Source organism: Arvicanthis niloticus, chromosome 28 (genome assembly GCF_011762505.2).
Source record: "Arvicanthis niloticus isolate mArvNil1 chromosome 28, mArvNil1.pat.X, whole genome shotgun sequence".
In the NCBI taxonomy this organism is placed as follows: Eukaryota; Metazoa; Chordata; class Mammalia; order Rodentia; family Muridae; genus Arvicanthis; species Arvicanthis niloticus.
In genome coordinates, this window is record NC_133436.1 from 9,252,223 (window position 1) to 9,269,548 (window position 17,326).

General features: G+C 43.7%; 1 protein-coding gene across 4 annotated transcripts in view; it reads right to left on the bottom strand.

Annotated features, from left to right (window-relative positions):
• Fndc1 (fibronectin type III domain containing 1) overlaps positions 1 to 17,326 on the bottom strand; it is an 84,708-nt gene that overhangs the window by 21,528 nt on the left and 45,854 nt on the right. For 3 of the 4 annotated variants that reach the window (XM_076926678.1, XM_076926676.1, XM_076926675.1), the window contains 6 exons: positions 17,200 to 17,307; positions 13,330 to 13,518; positions 9,288 to 11,666; positions 8,845 to 8,945; positions 5,909 to 6,020; positions 4,547 to 4,990 (listed from right to left, as the gene is read on the bottom strand). In XM_076926678.1, coding sequence (XP_076782793.1) covers positions 4,547 to 4,990; positions 5,909 to 6,020; positions 8,845 to 8,945; positions 9,288 to 11,666; positions 13,330 to 13,518; positions 17,200 to 17,307 — 3,333 coding nt within the window. The remainder of the gene's footprint in view (positions 1 to 4,546; positions 4,991 to 5,908; positions 6,021 to 8,844; positions 8,946 to 9,287; positions 11,667 to 13,329; positions 13,519 to 17,199; positions 17,308 to 17,326) is intronic. The other variant, XM_076926677.1, reaches the window with a different exon arrangement.

A 17,326-nucleotide genomic window follows, 5' to 3' on the forward strand; every position in this document is an offset into this window, starting at 1 on the left:
TTCAGAGGCAGGACGATCATCTATTCAAAAAGTCTCAAGCATGGTTATTATTATATAATATTATTATCCATAGGCCAGGGCAATACCAACAGCCTGAATCCAAGATGGCGCTACTCCTGAGCAAATTCAAGTCTGTTTTCTGGCTCATGGTGCATGAAGTTTGGCTTTATCTTGCCACTGGTTCCTGACTTCCTCACTTTTTTTCTTTGTCTGCAAGTTTAGTTTTTTAGGAGCACACTGTGACTTTCTTATTGATTGTTTCTAGTTCACTCCCATTATGTCTTGAGGTTAAAAAAGAAACCAAAATGCTCATTTGTAATATCTCAGGTCAAACAGAACAGGGAGAAGCAGAGTTTCCTTTTGTGGATATCTATGTTCACTGCAATGCCTTGAGATGCTGAGGTAGCTGGTACCTTGCAGAAGGTCACAGGTACTTTTTACCTGCCAACTTAGATCACCTCTTGTGGTGACCAACACAAGGCCTCTGGCACAAGGGAACATCCCACCGAGTCATTTAATACATCTCTAAAACCAAATAAAATCGCTTATTTGTTTTCAGAATTACCACAGTCTTCTCTCCAAGTGTATCATCTGTGTGCAATGACTATACAGCCACATTTCATCAGAACAGATGACCTCCTGGCTCTGCTGTACAAAACCATCTGGAACTATGTACAACTGGGTATCCTATAAGCCAACATAGACCTGCTCTCAAAACCCTGACCTTCATATAAAAGTGGCCTCCAGTCATCAGCATGAAAGAGTATTTGAGTCTTTCCAGTACCCCACCCACAATCGTGTTAAAAAAAAATGATGTCTCCAAGAATTAAGGCTTCAGCTTCAGAGACACTCAAAATAGTTTTTTTTTAAAGTTTGTTCTCTGTAGAAGTTCAGAGTGAGGAAGTTGAGTCCAGCCATGGGAAATCGGGCACATCCCCATCGTAGGGTGGGTCCACTGTGAATACATCCAAATCATTGTCCTTGTATTTTCTGTCAGGAGTGTGAACATGGCAGGCTGGAGATATTTTCTGTAATGACAAATGTGTGTCTCTCCAACATGTAACAAGGTCATGTTACAAATTCTTGAATGTTCAGTTGGCTCAAAGCACTTCTGGAGATGTGCGTTCATCCAATCTAGAGCCTAGAAAACAAAGATTACTGGCTTTAACTTCCCAGTTAGACAACCCAGAATGCCTATATCTTAAGATATTAAGACGCCTGATGAAGATAACCTGGTACCCAGAGAAATTAGAGGGATGAAAGAGTCAGTTATTTCACCCCAGAGGTTTATTACTGAAAGAATTCTAGCTGAAACTAAAAACAAAAAACCACTGTCCGTGTGTGTGTATGTGTGTGTGTGTGTTTATGTGTGTACTTGTGTGTGGGTGTGTTCATGTGTGTGTGTATAAAGACAGAAGAATAAATGTAATAATACACAGGAAAAAAGCCTGTAATGTAAATCTCTGGCTACGGGAAAATATGGCATCCGTAACAAATGAGGAAGTGTCCATAAATAACAGTTGCTGGCATGACTGAGTGGCCCAAGGTTATTCCTAGAACATTTCTTGGAAACACTTTTCAAAGGAAAGGAGGAGACGTGACTTAACCAAGGGAGCCAAGAGTTGCATGTTTGAAAAGACGCTTTTAAAGCTGGAGTGCTGGAACAAAACACCAGGACTTTACAAATGGAATGGACTGTCCAATGGCCAGCTGAAGTGGGTGAGGATAGAGGATTGGAAAAACCCCTCATTGATATTCTTCACTACCACCAGGACAGGTTTCAAGTCACAACGATTGCAGCAATGAATACTCTGGTTCCTAGGCTGGGGGGGGGGGGGGGGCGGGGAGGGGGGTGTGCCACAGCCAGGATGCTGTCTGGGTAATTTTAAATGCATATAAAGAGAACCACAGTGTGTGCACAGTGAGTGCATATTCAAGACTGAACTCTACTTAGCACAACAAAGGAGGTTGTACTAAGATGAAAGGCAAAACTAGGCATGGATGAGACCCAGGAGTTTCTGTGTTTCTGTATTCCTCCCCTGATGCTGGGGTCTTACTGGGACCATCTCTTCTCCAAGTGCCATTACATGTTAACGGAGCATTCTGCAACCGGGTCCATGAGGAGCTCAGGACAAAGAGTGAGCATGTTACACAGTTGTCAAGCAGCTTCTCTAGAGCAATCTGACTCCATTTTCAAACCTCAAGGCATCTTTGCAACTAAGTTTCTACACAAGAGGCAGGCACTGTGGCTGGCTCATGGTCATAGTTGATAATGATGTGTTAAACCGTAAGTGAATGGACAGAAAGTCATTGGAGCCTGCTGTAAGAATCTCAGAAAGGAATAACAGATGGGTGCTAGCCAGTGGATCAGCCTAGTGACACAGAGGGGGGAAAAGCCACTCCAAGACATAAAATGGAGGAGAAAACTAAAAAAAGTAAACACTGCGTGGGGAGAGGAGGCAAGGACTCTGAGTGGTGATGTATATGTCTGTGGTCCTGATGATGGAATAGGTTTATGAGTCTTCTCATCCCCAAGCTTCTCAGACTGTGTAGATTAAGTATACACGGCTCCTTATACATCAACCACACATCTGTGAAAGGGTTTTAAATTAAAATAACTACGATTGCAAATGAAAGCAGGAAAGAAAACATTCAAGTTTTAGAAACTGCTGATAGAGACTGCAGAGCGCACTGAAGGATTTTAAGTCTAACGCATAGTCTGAAAAACATGGAGGGGAGACATGCTGATCTTGCCAAATTTAATTTTGTGCCAGACTCTGTGTTTATTTGTTCTTGATTTCAAAATGCTGCTGAGAGGTACATTAGCCTTTGGGTTGGACTAAGGAACCAGAAGAGGGGATGCAAGTGAAATGAACATCCGGCATTGTGGTTGGAGAGAAAGAGCATTGTCAGAAATAAATACTCAAGAAATCTATTGGGTTTCATGCCAAATTAAAGTCTGTAACAGGAAAGCGTCAATGAACAGACATGCTGCAGGGCCTTTAAGCTGCAGACCAGGTGAAGTGCAAAATAGCAGGATGGAAATCGAACCCTGGGGCTGTCATCCTTTTGTTTACAACCAATTGTTACACAGTTATCAGTTTTTGTTACATCTGTACTTCCAGAAACAAATGTATCAATGCATGCAGAAGGAAGAAGTCACCTAAATACTACTAGCGAGTCAAAGACAAATCCTGGGACCAGCCAGAAGGCTCGGCAGGTAAAGGCTAGACGACCAGAGTTCCATCCCTGGAACCCACATGGTAGAGAATTTACTGTCACAGGTTGTCTTCCAACCTCCATATGCACGCTTTGCCATGTGTGTATCCAACATCCTTTCCCCAATAAACAAACAAACAAGTAAATAAACAAATGTTTTTTAAAAAGGAAAAACATTCAGAGTTATACTCACTGAATGGTCATTATAAGACTTCTCTCGCCGGTGACTCTCTCCCTTGGTCTTCACTTCTTTGCTCTCTGCTGCGGATTTTTAAGATGTCAAGTTTTCCCGTTAATTTTTTTTTTTTTTTTTACATTCCCACGCAGACAATGCCTCAGAAGCAGATCCTCATTCTGAACAGTGTTAATGTCAGATTCATCAGGGCTTGTCACGTGCAAGAGTTCTAGGCTTGCAAATACCTCCTGAGAGAAAGGGCCTCCAGTCTGTGTTAGACTAAGGGACATGGGCTTTACAGCCTATGTGAAACTAGCAGGAGTCTGTCTCCTGTGTGTCAGAGGCAAAGCTTCATCCATGGTGGTCTGAACTGAAGCCCGAGAAGAGAGGATGGTGTTGTGCTGTTTAACCGTGACCTGAACCATTGGTGGGAAGACAGGCAGATGTCAAGAGTGACCAGAGAGTCCGGATCAAGCATGGTGAAGCAGAAGACGTGGTCTATTTTTATCTGATGTAAACTCCACTCTCTCAGAAGAAGCCTTGCCACTTGACAATGGCTTTCTCCAAAGGGAAAATTGATCACCGGGGGCTTGGCTGCCAAATGGCATTGATGGCTTTACTGGAGCTCACAGGGAGACTGTTAATCTAATGGGCTACCAAGTCAGAAATCCATTCGACCTGTTAAATCGCATGATCTCAGAACTGACCTACCAATATTTCTTCCTCTCTCTCTCTCTCTCTCTCTCTCTCTCTCTCTCTCTCTCACACACACACACACACACACACACACACACACACACACACACACACACACACATACACACACACACATACACACATACACACACACACACACACTACACCGTAGAGTCCCTTGGGAAACATAACCTGAATCAATAATCAATAATACTGTTTCAGTTGTTAGATAGACAAAAGACACGCTGAATTTTTAAACATAACCTATGTGTATAGGTGTGTACCTCACACCATATTTCTTATTGAGTGAATCTGAGTCTTGATTCAAGATACCTCTGCTTGGCTGCCATCCTGCCCTACACAGTACTCACCTTTTTCTGTGGGGTTCTGAGACCCATCTCTGACTTGCAGTCTATTAAGTAAGTAAGTTGAACACATTAGACCAAAGCCAGTTACCTTCCTCAGGGTAGCACTCTGGCATCCCATTTGAGCCCATTATAAGGTTGCCGGCTTCATCCTGGTGTTCCAGGGTCCCAGGGGGACAGGTAGGAGAAGGGGTGGTAGGTTCTGGAGTAGTGGTAGTGGTTGTTGTCCTGCGAGTAGTGGGACGCCTGGTAGTGGTGGTCCGGCGAGTGGTGGTCCGGCGGGTGGTGGTTTGGCGGGTGGTGGTGGTTGTGGGCGGCAGGGTGGTGGTGGGCAGCACAGTGGTGGTCGTTGTGGTTGGAGGCATGGTTGTGGTAGGAAGATGGGTGGTTGTTCTGATCACCTCTAAGCCCACTAAGGGCTTCCCTCCGAGACTCAAGATGGGTTTATCCTGGGCACTGGCCACAGGTTTGCCGTGCCTCCCCTGCCCAAAGAGGGGGAGGCCATCAGGACTCACCATAGGGGTTCCTCCCAGATCTGAAATAAAACCGAGTGAGAGATATGTAGTAAAGTAAAACAATCCAGAGAACAGGGAGCACAATGAGAACCTGTCTTCTTGGAACTTCTGTATGTCTATGCTTTTAACTAGCAGGGCAGGGGAGTAGTAACTGGGGATGTACGTATCTGAGGTGGTAGTCTCGGCTGCTATCCAGAATAGATGGACTTAGGACATTGCCCATCATCCCCCCCTTATAGAACCTTATAAACTCTTAAATCAGAATGTGCTGTTACTAGAGAAAACTCTGTGTCTGCTGAGGGAAGTGGTCCTTTGCTCTTTATTTCTACTCCTGGGGGAAACACATGTTAGGTCGGGCCAGGGACAGCAAACATTTCTCACAAAAGGCCAGAGAGTATGTATTTTAAGGTTTACAGGCCAGATGGAGCTGTTCAACTCAGCCTTCGTAGAGCAAAACATACACTAGACAGTGCATAAACAATACACAATAGATGGGCTACCTAAATAACGCTCCTGTGTTGCAATGATGCCTCTGTGTGTGGACGCCAAAATGTGAATTTCATATGAGTTTACCACGTGTCAGAAGACAGACATTGTTCTTCTGTGGTGGGGGGAGGAATCATTTTTAAAATGTAAGAACTATTCTGGGTTCCTAGGCCTTGCAAAACCAGGCTGTACAGGATCTGCAGTTTTCTGGCCTGTGCTCTAAATGCCCGAGTTCAGGAACAAACTAGATTCCACATTTCTAGAAGGGGGTTCTAAAGAAATAGGGTGATTAAAATCATGAGGCAAATGCTGTGTTCTGGTCTCTTTGGGGGATCTTCTTCCCACACGGCTGACAGGGCCACCGGCATGGCCACTGCAGCCATTAGAAGGGAGGAGTGTGGTGAAGACCACAACTCATGTAGCTTTTGTTCCTCAGAACCAGTCTCACTCACCCACGATGGTGCGACCATCTCCCCCGAGTCTCACCCGGAGAGGATTGCCATGTGAGTCTTGGAGGTACCGCCCTTCTGCATTCAACACCAAGCCACGGTCCAGGTCTACAACCTAAACCAAGACAACACAGATGGAAGGATGTTCCGGAGAACCCCTAAAGTGCTCACACCTCTAACTGTGTACAGACATGTGAGCATCCCCAGGAAGAAACTAGGGCATGAGAGGGAAACACTCATGTCACTAGGGTTTGCAAGGCCTGCATAACTAAATGCAACAGCACCTCCTCTTGTGCTGCTTGCACTGTATCACAGTGCTTACCTATATAATACATAAACTGTTTTGCTTATCAAATATGCAAAAAACATTCCAAGGATTTTTTTTTGACCGTTAAGTATATCGCATCTAATGTCAAAAACAGGAACCAACCCAAGGATTCATCAACTGACAGGAGAACGTAAATAAATAATGGTCCATCAGTCACCAACAGAGGAATATAGGAATCTTGTATATATTGACCTAAATTGATGCATACACAGGTAACAGGAATGATTACCTTGAAAAAAAATGCATTTTGTACATAAGCTTTAAAAATGTCAAAGACATGTGTTCCGAAAAGATATCCGCCAAATTGTCAGCAAGGGGTCATTCCTGAGAACCAGTTGGAGTGAAGAATGTTTGTTTCCTTTCCCATATTTCTGAAATACTTTAATGATTGACAGATATTACCAGCTGCTTTAAAATATGAAATGTTTTCATTGTGTTATGTTAAAAATAAATTAAATTTTGATTATTGACTTATTTTTTTAACTTACAGAAATGGTATAAAATATAGAATGCATAGAGAAACATCCTATCCTAAGAAATTATAAAACTTGAAAATTCATTCTTTTCCCTCTGAGGAGTTCATGTCTTCCCTGACAGTCCTTTATATGCGGTCCTGGACTAACAGTCCCCATCCATTAGTGACTTTTCAGATATACATTGGCCTGACAGGCTCATAGTGACCCCACTCTGAGGAACATCTGAAACCCTTTCTCTACATAACCATGCTACAAAGGAAGTTCTGCTTTAACAGCAAACATAAGACATTTGTTATACATGCTACTTTCAAAATCAGCTCTGATCACCTCTCAGCATTTTGGCTAGGAAATATAGTTATCAAGACCTTTTCTTTTTCAGTTTTTTAACTAATTATTTTTTAACATACCAATTGCTGCCTCCTGCTCCCCCCCACCTCCCCATGGAGTCCCTACCTCCATCCCTTAGTCCCCTTCTCCTCTGAGAGGGTGGGACCTGCTGAGTATCCCCACACCCTGGTATATCAAGTCTCTGCAGGATTAGGTCCATCCTCTCCCACTGAGGACAGACAAGGAATTCTTTTCAATTCAGAACGATTTACAAAGTAATTCTGTTTTGATTTGCATAAATCTCATCTTTAGATAACATATGATGAAAATTTTCAGAGGCTCTCATATTTTTTTAAACTTTTTCATTGTAAATAGAAAGCTCGGCTGGTAATTCTACAGTGAGATTTTTTTTTTTAATTCTTTCAAAGAATATTTTCAAGCCTCGAATATTGTTTTCTATTCTTTGCATGCAACCCACAAAAATCCCCTAACCATTTATCTTAGCCCCAGGCAGGAATTTAACATATTCTTTGTCAAAAACAAAAAGTACCATGGCATATTTTCAATTTTAATCAGACAGCGGTCAGATTCAAAAGATTATCTGATAAAATGATTTATTTGATTTAGAGGTTTTTTTGTTTGTTTGTTTTGGTTTTACTATTTCTTTTACAAATGATTTGAAACAACTAACAGAAAATACATATTGTAGAGAGAATCTCTTATGCCCTGTGTGGAAGCCTCATTTGTCAATAAAAAGCTGACTGGCCAATGAGCTGAGGCAGGAAATAGAAGGTGGGACATCCAGCACAGAGAGAGAGATGGGATTCTGGGAGAGAGTCAAGAAAGGGTCATTTGCTCCAGGCTCTGAGGAAGTTGGATGCGTGAAGCTGAGGACATATAACTAAGCAGATGGAAGACACAGAATAGAATAAATGTGTTGTATAAGTTACAAGCTAGTCAGAGAATGGGCCAAAGCATTTATTCATAAATAATTAAATCTCAGAGTTGTTATTCTGAGAACAAAGAGGACAGGTAGAAAAGCTAGTGACTACAACATATAATATCTAATTATACACTAAGCTAAAAATAAAAATTAAATAGAGAGGAATGTAAGAAAAAACATTCTATAGGCTCCAGGTAACTGCTGCAGTGGGGCCACACATTTATCTTATTTCCTGTCAGTCAAGACAAACAGAAAACCTCACTGTGAGGTTTCCCAAGCCCAAGCTTCACTGCTCAGCGTCAAGGAACAAGTTAGTTACTCGGGAGAGCCAAAGACTTTCTAGACATTGAAAGTAATTATATTCAAGTACCCTGTACACAGGTAGTTAAAACTAAAGATGAAGAAAAGAGAACATTTCTATTGTAGAATAGTCATCACATTCGCTGAACATGAGAAAGCCTCACTTTACAAGGTAGAAATGTGTCTTTTCCTCTTTCTTAAGCTATTAAATTCTTAGATGGTCAGGATAAGGCACACCTATGAATCCAGTGCCAGAGAGGCTGTAAGTCAGTAGGATCTTGCATTTGAGGCCAACTGGAATACACTAAAAATTTATCGACAAGACAGGGAGAGGAGAGGAGGGGAGGGGAAAGCAAAGGTGAGGGGAGAGGAGAGAAGGGAAGAAGAGGAGAGAGCAGGGGAGGGGAAGGGAGAGGAGAAGAGAGAAGGGAGAAGTGGGGAGACAGGGGAAGGGGAAAGAGAGGAGGCAATGGGAGTTACAGACTGCTTGATTTTTGGCACACAGTGTCCATGGTTTTTCTCTTCCCACCAGGAAGACCAAGAGTGTGTAACGAAGTCACCCTACCCACTTTGTTCCTTGAGGACCATTGATAATTCTCTGTCCCTTTGGTTTTCCAACACTACCAGGAGGTATGTTCTCTTCAACATTTGGTCTTCCATTGTAACCTACACAGCAAAGAAAAGCGAGGAAAAACTAAGTGCCTGGTAAATTAAACTTTCCTGGACTATTGACTTCATCACACTGTAAGTGCAAACACTCCATTTCCAACAAATACAAAACAAAATTTCAGTTAATAGCATCTATAACATTATAGATGTTAATATTATTAACATATAATAAGGAAGTCGAAATAATGTCTGTGCCTGGTTATGGTGGGTGCTTAGTAACACAGAATAAACTAAAAACAAGCAAACAAAAAACACTTTCAGAAATTGTGACAAACACTAAGCACTTTAAAAAAAAAAGAAATATGAAAGTTTGGGTTGCTGAAGGCAAGAGCCAGGTACCTGGTGTAAGCACTGGTCTTGGCGGAGGCTGGCGCGAAACCGGCGTCCGGAACCTACGCTGCATCCGCTGCCGCAAGGAGAGCATCGGTGTCGTGGAGGAGTAGCTGGAAGGGGCCTGGGTGGTATACCTTGGCCAGGAGTGTGTGCTTGCGACGGGACTTGCTGTGGCAGGGTTTCGAGGCTGGTACCCGGTAAGTGGGTGTGAGGCTATTGGGGGTCGCCTTCCAGGGATGGTGTTCTCTTCCTGCACAAGTTGCCCAATGGCAGCCTTGTCTTTTTCAAGGTTCCTGTCTGCATACTTGTCCCGCGGGGAGGAGGAAGAAGGCCACTTTTTAACTGAGGTAGTCAGAGAGTCTTCCTTGCCTTTTAAATTTCCTTCATCTTCCTCTTCCTCCTCAGCGATGACTGATTGCTGAGAATCAGGTGGCAGAGGATGTTTGGAAGGCAGGATCTTCTTCACTGGTGTGGTCTGGACCCCAGTCCTGCCAGGAACCTGGCCCCGTGGGTGGGTGTTGCTGGGCCGAATGGGTCTCTCAGAGGCTCCTGCATGGCTGGGCTGAGGTCTGTTGTCACTGTTCCCTGACTGGGAGCCCACCTGCCGAGGTTTGAGAACAGATGGGGTGGTATCCTTGGCTCGAGCAGAGTGGGTGGGAACCCGGGAGTCTGGACCCTCAATTTCAGTGATGTTGTCCTCATAGCTGCTCTGGGAACCCTCGTTCTGATCCTGGGGAGCTGAGGGGAGCACCCCACGGGAGTTTGCTGCATGCGGGCGGTCATGCCCTGCGTGAGCAACCAATAGCTTGGGTTGAGAAAGTGACCGATCCTTGCTCTGAGAACTAGAGAGCTCTGAGCTTCGACCGGGTGCCATTCTTCTGGGAACAGTGGACCCAGGGGAGGGTTGTGATCTTGATGCTGGAGGTCTGGCAGGGGACAGCTGGTGGCTGGTGGACGCTGGGGACGTTTGAGGAGCACCCTCAGCTGTGCTCTGTTGAAAGCCCTGAGCCTTGGAGGAGAGAGGGGACTTGCCCCCAAGATGTATATCTGCTCCAGCAGCTTTGGAGTTTTCTGGGATAGGTTCCTTCCGGTACAAGCTGGCCCCTCTCTGGGGGCCTCTTCTCAGAATGTCTGAGCCCCCAGAGATTGGGTGCCTGGAAGAGGAAGGTGTACGATCGTTGACCACAGTGGCTGGAAGCGGTTCTTCATCCTCACCACCTCCATAGACATCAGGCCTAGTGTGGGATGCTGGCAGCGAAGGAGCCCTGGTGAGGGCTTTTGAGGCTGAGGTAGACTGAGGAGACCCAGAAGGCCTTGGTCCACGGAGTCTGGGGAATCTGTTTGGAGTTCTACTGTGGGCAGTGAAGGGCTTATTCCGTATTAAACTAAAGTGACCCAAGGCTGGCCTGGTCTGTTGGATATGAGCAGTGCCCTCAGGCCGCCTTCTGGTGTCTTCTGCAGCTCTGTCACTATCCGCCCCACCATCCAAAGTGTCCTCTTCCTCAGAGCCTTCTGGTAGGGCAGAGGGATGAGATGAGCTTGCAATCTGGGAAGGCGTGTGGGAGCTAGAGGCATGAGCATCCTGGCGGTCCTTCCAGCCCCTAGAAAGCGGGGATCGAGAGGATCCTCTATGCAGTGAGAAATGTCTCGAGGTTTGGGCTGCAGCACTGGAGTCTTCCTCGCTGGTGGAAGAATGCGACTGCCTCGATGTTGATGATGATGCTGACTTTGCACCTGGGTGCACCCGGCTCTTGTCTCTGAGTGCGTTAGAAGCTGCATGGCGGCTAGAGGTGGAGGTTGGCCTGGACCTGGCTGGATTCTTGAGAGATGACTGGGACGAGGCAGCTTTAGGGTCAGGGGATCCTGCTTGATCATCCTCATTTTGGTCCACAGAATCATTGTCTATGTAGGCAGAAGCTGAAGGTTCAACCCCTGGATGAGGATGGGGGTCCAGTGAGGGGCCACGCCTGTCCATCCCTTCCTTGTGGGACAACACTGGCAGGCCAGCCCTGGCTGGAGTCCTACTAGGAGCCATAACCCCATGACCGGATCTACTTGGTACCCTCAAGGGTTGCTTCTGGTTTAGGGTCTCCAACCGTGATGAACGAGGATCTTCAAGGGAATCCAGTTCCTCCTCGCCAGTGACTTCTGTGGACTGCGGATCCAGCTCTCCTGTTTTAGAGTGAAGCTGGGTTTTCCCAGGTACCACACCATTAGTTCGGATTTTGTTCTTTAAGTCCAGGAGAGCATCCTTGACATTTTTGGCTGGGGGTGTGTGTTCTAAGGAAGCTGCAACTTTGGGGGTAGGGGAAGAAGGCTGCTGCGGTTTCTCGGGTTTCCTGCTATTCCTCCCATTTGGCTGGGCACTGGCTTCAGTAGAACTGGCTGAAAACATCAAAGGTTGTAGAACATTAAAGGACGGACGTCAGAGGAGATTTAAGGGTAACCAGCATCCAATGTGGATGTGTTCCAAATTGCTCACTATAAATGATTACTCCCAACTCCTTAGACCAATAAATACATACATTCCCAATTACAACATTCTTTTTGAAAAGTTATATTTTACTATAAATAACAGAGTCCTAGAACACATATGTGGATTGAATCAGGAGATGCCTCAATTTGTCATTTGAAGAAATTCTGGAATGAGTGCTTAGATACAGTCAGCTCTCTGCAGCCATGGAGTCTGCAGCTACAGATTCAGCCAATCTTGCCTAGAAAACGTTTGAGGAAAAAAATGTCTGTACTGACCATGTATACACTCATTTCCCCCTAAATAACACAGTGTTTAAACAGCATTTGCCTTTCCACTGCACTGTTATATAAGTAAGCTAGGGGTGATTTAAAGTATATGGGGAAATGTGTGTCGGGTGTGGGGGGGGGGTCTATGCCAACAGTTCTACTTCATAAAAAGAGGATCTGCAGAGTTGGTTTCCTTGCGGGTATTGGAACCAACCCCAAAATACTAAGGAATGACTATGAGTCACTGGTTTTGTAAGTGCAAAATCCTAAGTGGGACTTTCTTCAACTAATTGTCGGTACACTGCCAATGTAGGATGGCTGTTCTTAATGTTCTTAATTTTGAGTGACCTACACTCAAAGTTAGCCAAATAGTATATACAACCTCCAGGTGAACTAGAGTGAGCACCAAGCTTTAAACTCTGAAGCACCACAAAGAATCCCTGTTTCCTTTCAAACATACTTTCGCTTGCTTCCTCTCTCTGGCTTAACGTTTCTTTCAAAATGGATACATTGTATCCCCCAAATAAAGCTTAAAAAAAATAGAGCCTCTAGTCGGCAAAATAGTATCTTAAACATATCCTGTAATTCCTTCTGTGGTAGGAGCAGAACTGATTGAGGGAAAGGACATTGTATTGGAAAGAAATTTCTATAGCAACAGAAGAATCTAGAGGGAAAAAACATTTTTTTTCCAGTGTCTTCCAGCATGAAACTGTGGTCCTTCACAGTAGACAGTGGAGGCGGGAGCTGTTCCTATCCAGAATAAATGTGGAAGCAATAAAAGAAGCATGGTCCACACACAGTCCACCACATCTCTGGATCTTCATCAATTTGTTGGTTTTAATACTGATCAGACAAACAAGACAGTTGCAAGTATTCTGAATAACGTGGCTTTCCAAAATAACAGAGGACAAAGTGAACACCTTTCAATGATTGCAGCAGGGGCTAAAATGACAAATTAGCCTTACAAAAGTGTTTATATATTTTCCTCCTAAGCCCAAAATTAAATATTAATACCTAAGTAATCATATAATTAATATGTCTATAATACTGTAAATAATTATTAATACCAATCAGGAGTAATATTTTAGTCTTTGGAAGGATTGACTTTCAAGGAGTCTACAGAATATTTTGAAAATAATTGTGCAAACTCAGCACTGAAAAATCATCAACTGAGCATTTCTAAACCCAGAAGCATAATTCAAAGTTACACAAAACAAATAGCAGGAATGGGAGGGGCAGTAGGAGGGAGGGAAAGCGTGAAGGGGCGGGACGGGAAGAGGGGAAGCGTGAATGCACCAATGCTTACTTGTTGGTATAGCGACAATGAAGGCTTTGGAGTGTGGCCCCGGGCCTCTCCTGTTTGTGGCCCGGATTTTGAACAGATAGCGTTCCCCAGGCTGCAGACCGTCCACGAGGGCAGAAGTAGTGTGTCCAGAGAAGGTGAGGGACTTTGCTCCAAATGGTTTGAGAGCCGGGGCATATGAAAGAATGTATTCTGAAATGATTTGGCAGATGGTTGGAAGGAAGAAAATGAAAATGGTTCTGTACCCAGCAGACAGATGGATCACGCACACAGGATGAGTTAGGACACACACTGCTGAAGCTGACACCCCAGCGATGCACACCTGACTAACAGCTACAGCAGAAGAACAGGGCACAAGGCGAGCTCACACTCATTAGAGACCCTGGAAGTTAAATTCCAGGCAGACAATTGCTATTTTAAGCAAATAGAGCACACAGGGTGGGGTGTTTGCACTACTTTTTGTTTGTTTTTGCACTTATCTAAAAATTTTCCATGCTGACCTTAATATACCCAGGTAAGAAACCAAGGGGCCCCAAAAGTGCTGACTCCCAGGAACTGGTTCTGAGTAAACCACTCACATCAAGTTTCATTTAACACGTGATGTGACTTTTAGTACATTAACCCAGAAAAATGCCATGTTTTCCATATAACCTCACTCTTGGAAGAAGTATAAAAGTTCTTCTTCACCCTACACTGATACGAATATTTTATAGTATTTAAAACTGTGAAGAAAACTCACTGATAGAACTGTGAAGTTCCTAATCCTCTGTTGGTTTGTCTATAATCACATAATGGCCTTGACGGTTGAAAGCCACAGACAGTGGAGTGGAGTATAAGGAGCTGTTTCTTCTATTACATGTAATTTTTATATTTATTTATATGTCAAGCTTACTCTTTATTTGGTTTTTATTGGAACACAAGTACGTCATTTCCCCCTTTCCTTTCCTTCTCCCCCTTCCTACCTCTCCTAAGTGCTCAGGACTAAGCAGGTTGTATCTATATAATTAGAAATACACACACACACACACATACACACATACAACAATGAAAAAGGCATATTTCACAGTGGGACCTTAATATTCAACAAATAACTATCCTTGCCCATGCTCTCTATAAATTTAAGATTCAAAAATCTTACCAAGTTAATATTAGGATGGCCTCAGGGGAAAAATGAATTACAGAAAAAAACAAGCAATTACATTAGTATGGGGGGAATCCTCCCTTTCCCTACATTTTAAGCTTTAAAAGGTACGCTAAATAAAGACATTTTTTCAACCAGAAGTGCCCTTGAATCATCTGCTGGGGAAATACAGCAGTCTTTGCTCATAGAACTAGTCATTTGTAGTGACCAAAAGCAAGAAGCAAGAGCGATCCCATGCTACAAGACCTTGTCATTACTATTACTTAATGGATTGAATACATCCGCAAAAATATTTAACCATATCAATATGTGCACCCTCTTGCTACCCTTTATGTTTCTCTGACTTAGAAAACACCCCTATTAATTATGACTTTTAATCTCACAATTATACCCATATAGAAACTAAGCTATGTAAATCTTCCATTTGTAAGAACTCAGGAGCTGAGACATGGATGGCTCAGCGGTTAAGAGCACTGGTTGCTCTTCCAGAGATCCTGAGATCAATTCCCAGCAACCACATGGTGGCTCACAACCATCTGTAATGGGATCTGATGACCTCTTCAGTATATCTGAAGACAGTGACAGTGTACTCATGTACATAAAATAAATAAAACTTTAAAAAAGAGAACTCAGTAACTATCATTATATCTGGCGATATTTAGCTGGTGAACTATGGCTTTCTTCAGCTTTAGATTTAAACTAAGAGGTAGGACAGAAAGGACGAGTCCGTAGTATGAAGATAAATTCACTAGATGGGCAGTCCCTGTTGTTTTCAAGGACTGGAAATCTAACCAGACAAAAAGGTGTCTCTATTCCCTCTTCAGAGGTCCTTCCAGCACTGGGGTCTTAATACAGAGGAGGTCAGTGCTCATGTGAAAATCGCAACTTAAAGGGGCCAGCTAAGTATATATATTCTTCATCTGTTCTGGACTTACTGCTAAGCAGAGGAAGAATATGCTAGAAAAATAAAAAATCCATTCTTTCTTAAAAATGGAAAAAAATTAAGTACAGAAAATGTCATGCCAGTCATATTCCTGGGGTCCATGTCCTATGAAAAGACACACTACCTGTGAGCCAAGCCAACTCACAGTTGAACACACACACACAAAAAGAATGCACTATTCAGTAGTTCACACCGGGAGACTCTCACAGGAGACTGGAAGTGGCATTCTGTGTTTCTCCAAGCTTAAGCAAACTGTTTATAGTTTTGGGGTATACCAGACTTAAGTTTGCCTCCCCCAAACCTAATGGCAATAAAAAGACTCCCTTCTCTAAATAAAGATTCCATCTCTCCTACCATGGGGGTAGGCAAGAATTGTGGGCAAAGCCAGGTAAAATCCAACACAAAAATGTTGGGATTTCTGAAGCTTTTCAAAGCATTCTAACATTGAAATGAAAAGATTTCAGTGTCTATTTAGCAGTCCCAACAGACGACTTTCCAACCTGTGCATACCCACTTCTATTTTTAGTCTTTAAAGTTCCAGAAAAAAAAAATTTCTTTTTCTATTTTTTATCCTTTCCTCACGCGACTCAAATGAATCAATACAGGCTGAACTTTAAGGAACAGATCCATGTTCTGGAAATCATGATGTAAGGTTCTTAGCTCCACTAAAAGCATTTATGATCTCATTAAAGATCTTTATGGTCCCGACAGACCCCTGTGGACTTCTCTTTTCAGGATCTCACAGGCACGAAAGAAAGCTCCAGAATTAGCACAGGGTATAAAGGTTATGATAGCACATGGTGCAGTTAAAAATAACTCCTGCATGGCTGTCTCAATGATTGTGCCTACAGGAAGATGACAAGAATAACTGGCAGGTGACTTCCTGTGGGGAGCAGACAGAAGGCGGCTATCATCCTTTCGGCCATCTTGAGCCATATACCCTGATAAGAGATTTGATTACAATGGCCTATAATGGTTGAGCACATTCTGATAACATCTTGCTTTAGATACCCAGGATCTTCCCTTGGGTGTGTGAGACTTAAAGGTGTGATTTAGAGCCGAGACTTAAGGGTGTGACTTAGAAATCAGATTTGGAAACAAGACCTACGGGCATAACTTAAAGGCGTGACTTAGAGGCCAGTGGTTTAGAAGTGAGACATATAAAAGGCAAGAGGCAGACAGAAGAGTTCAGCACAACTTGGAGTTAGTTATTAGGTATTAGGCACTTGGAAGAAGAGCACTTGAGATTTGGAGCTGGAAGAATTATAAGGTTATTAGGCAAAGAGAATTAGACATTAGGCACTTAACACTTGGAAGAAGAAACTTGGAAGTTGGAGGCACTAGGGACTAGCAACTAGGGACTAGGAACTCAAGACTTGGGACTTAGACTAGGAAGAAAGACTGAAGAATAAACAGGATTGAATCACACTCTGTCTGGTCTCCATTCTTCGAATCCGTCCTCACTCTCTCTCTTGCTGAACCCCGACCCGCAGACCTGAGCAGCTTGGGGCAGTGCAGGCTCTTACAGTTTAGCCCCCAAAGCTTTTGGCAGTGCAGGTTCCAACATTGATAGAGCAGTCCCCAACATTTTTAGCCCCCAAGTGTGGGGCAGCTCGGGCCGCAACAACTTCCTAGCTCGGATAATGTCCACCTTCATGTCCCATGGTTAGCACCTTGTTAGCATCTTGTTCACCTCACCATGGCATGCCACTCATCTGCTTTTCAGTCAGAGTCACCAAAGTAGAATTTCTCAGAAAGAACACACAGAGGGTAAGGATGAGACACCCACCTTTCACTTTCCCCTCAGACTCTGGCAATGCATCCCAGGATACGGTGACAACTGTGGGCTTGCCGCTGACTGGCCAGACTCTCAGGTTCTCGGGTGCTGTGGTGGGAGCTACAAGATGACAGGAAAT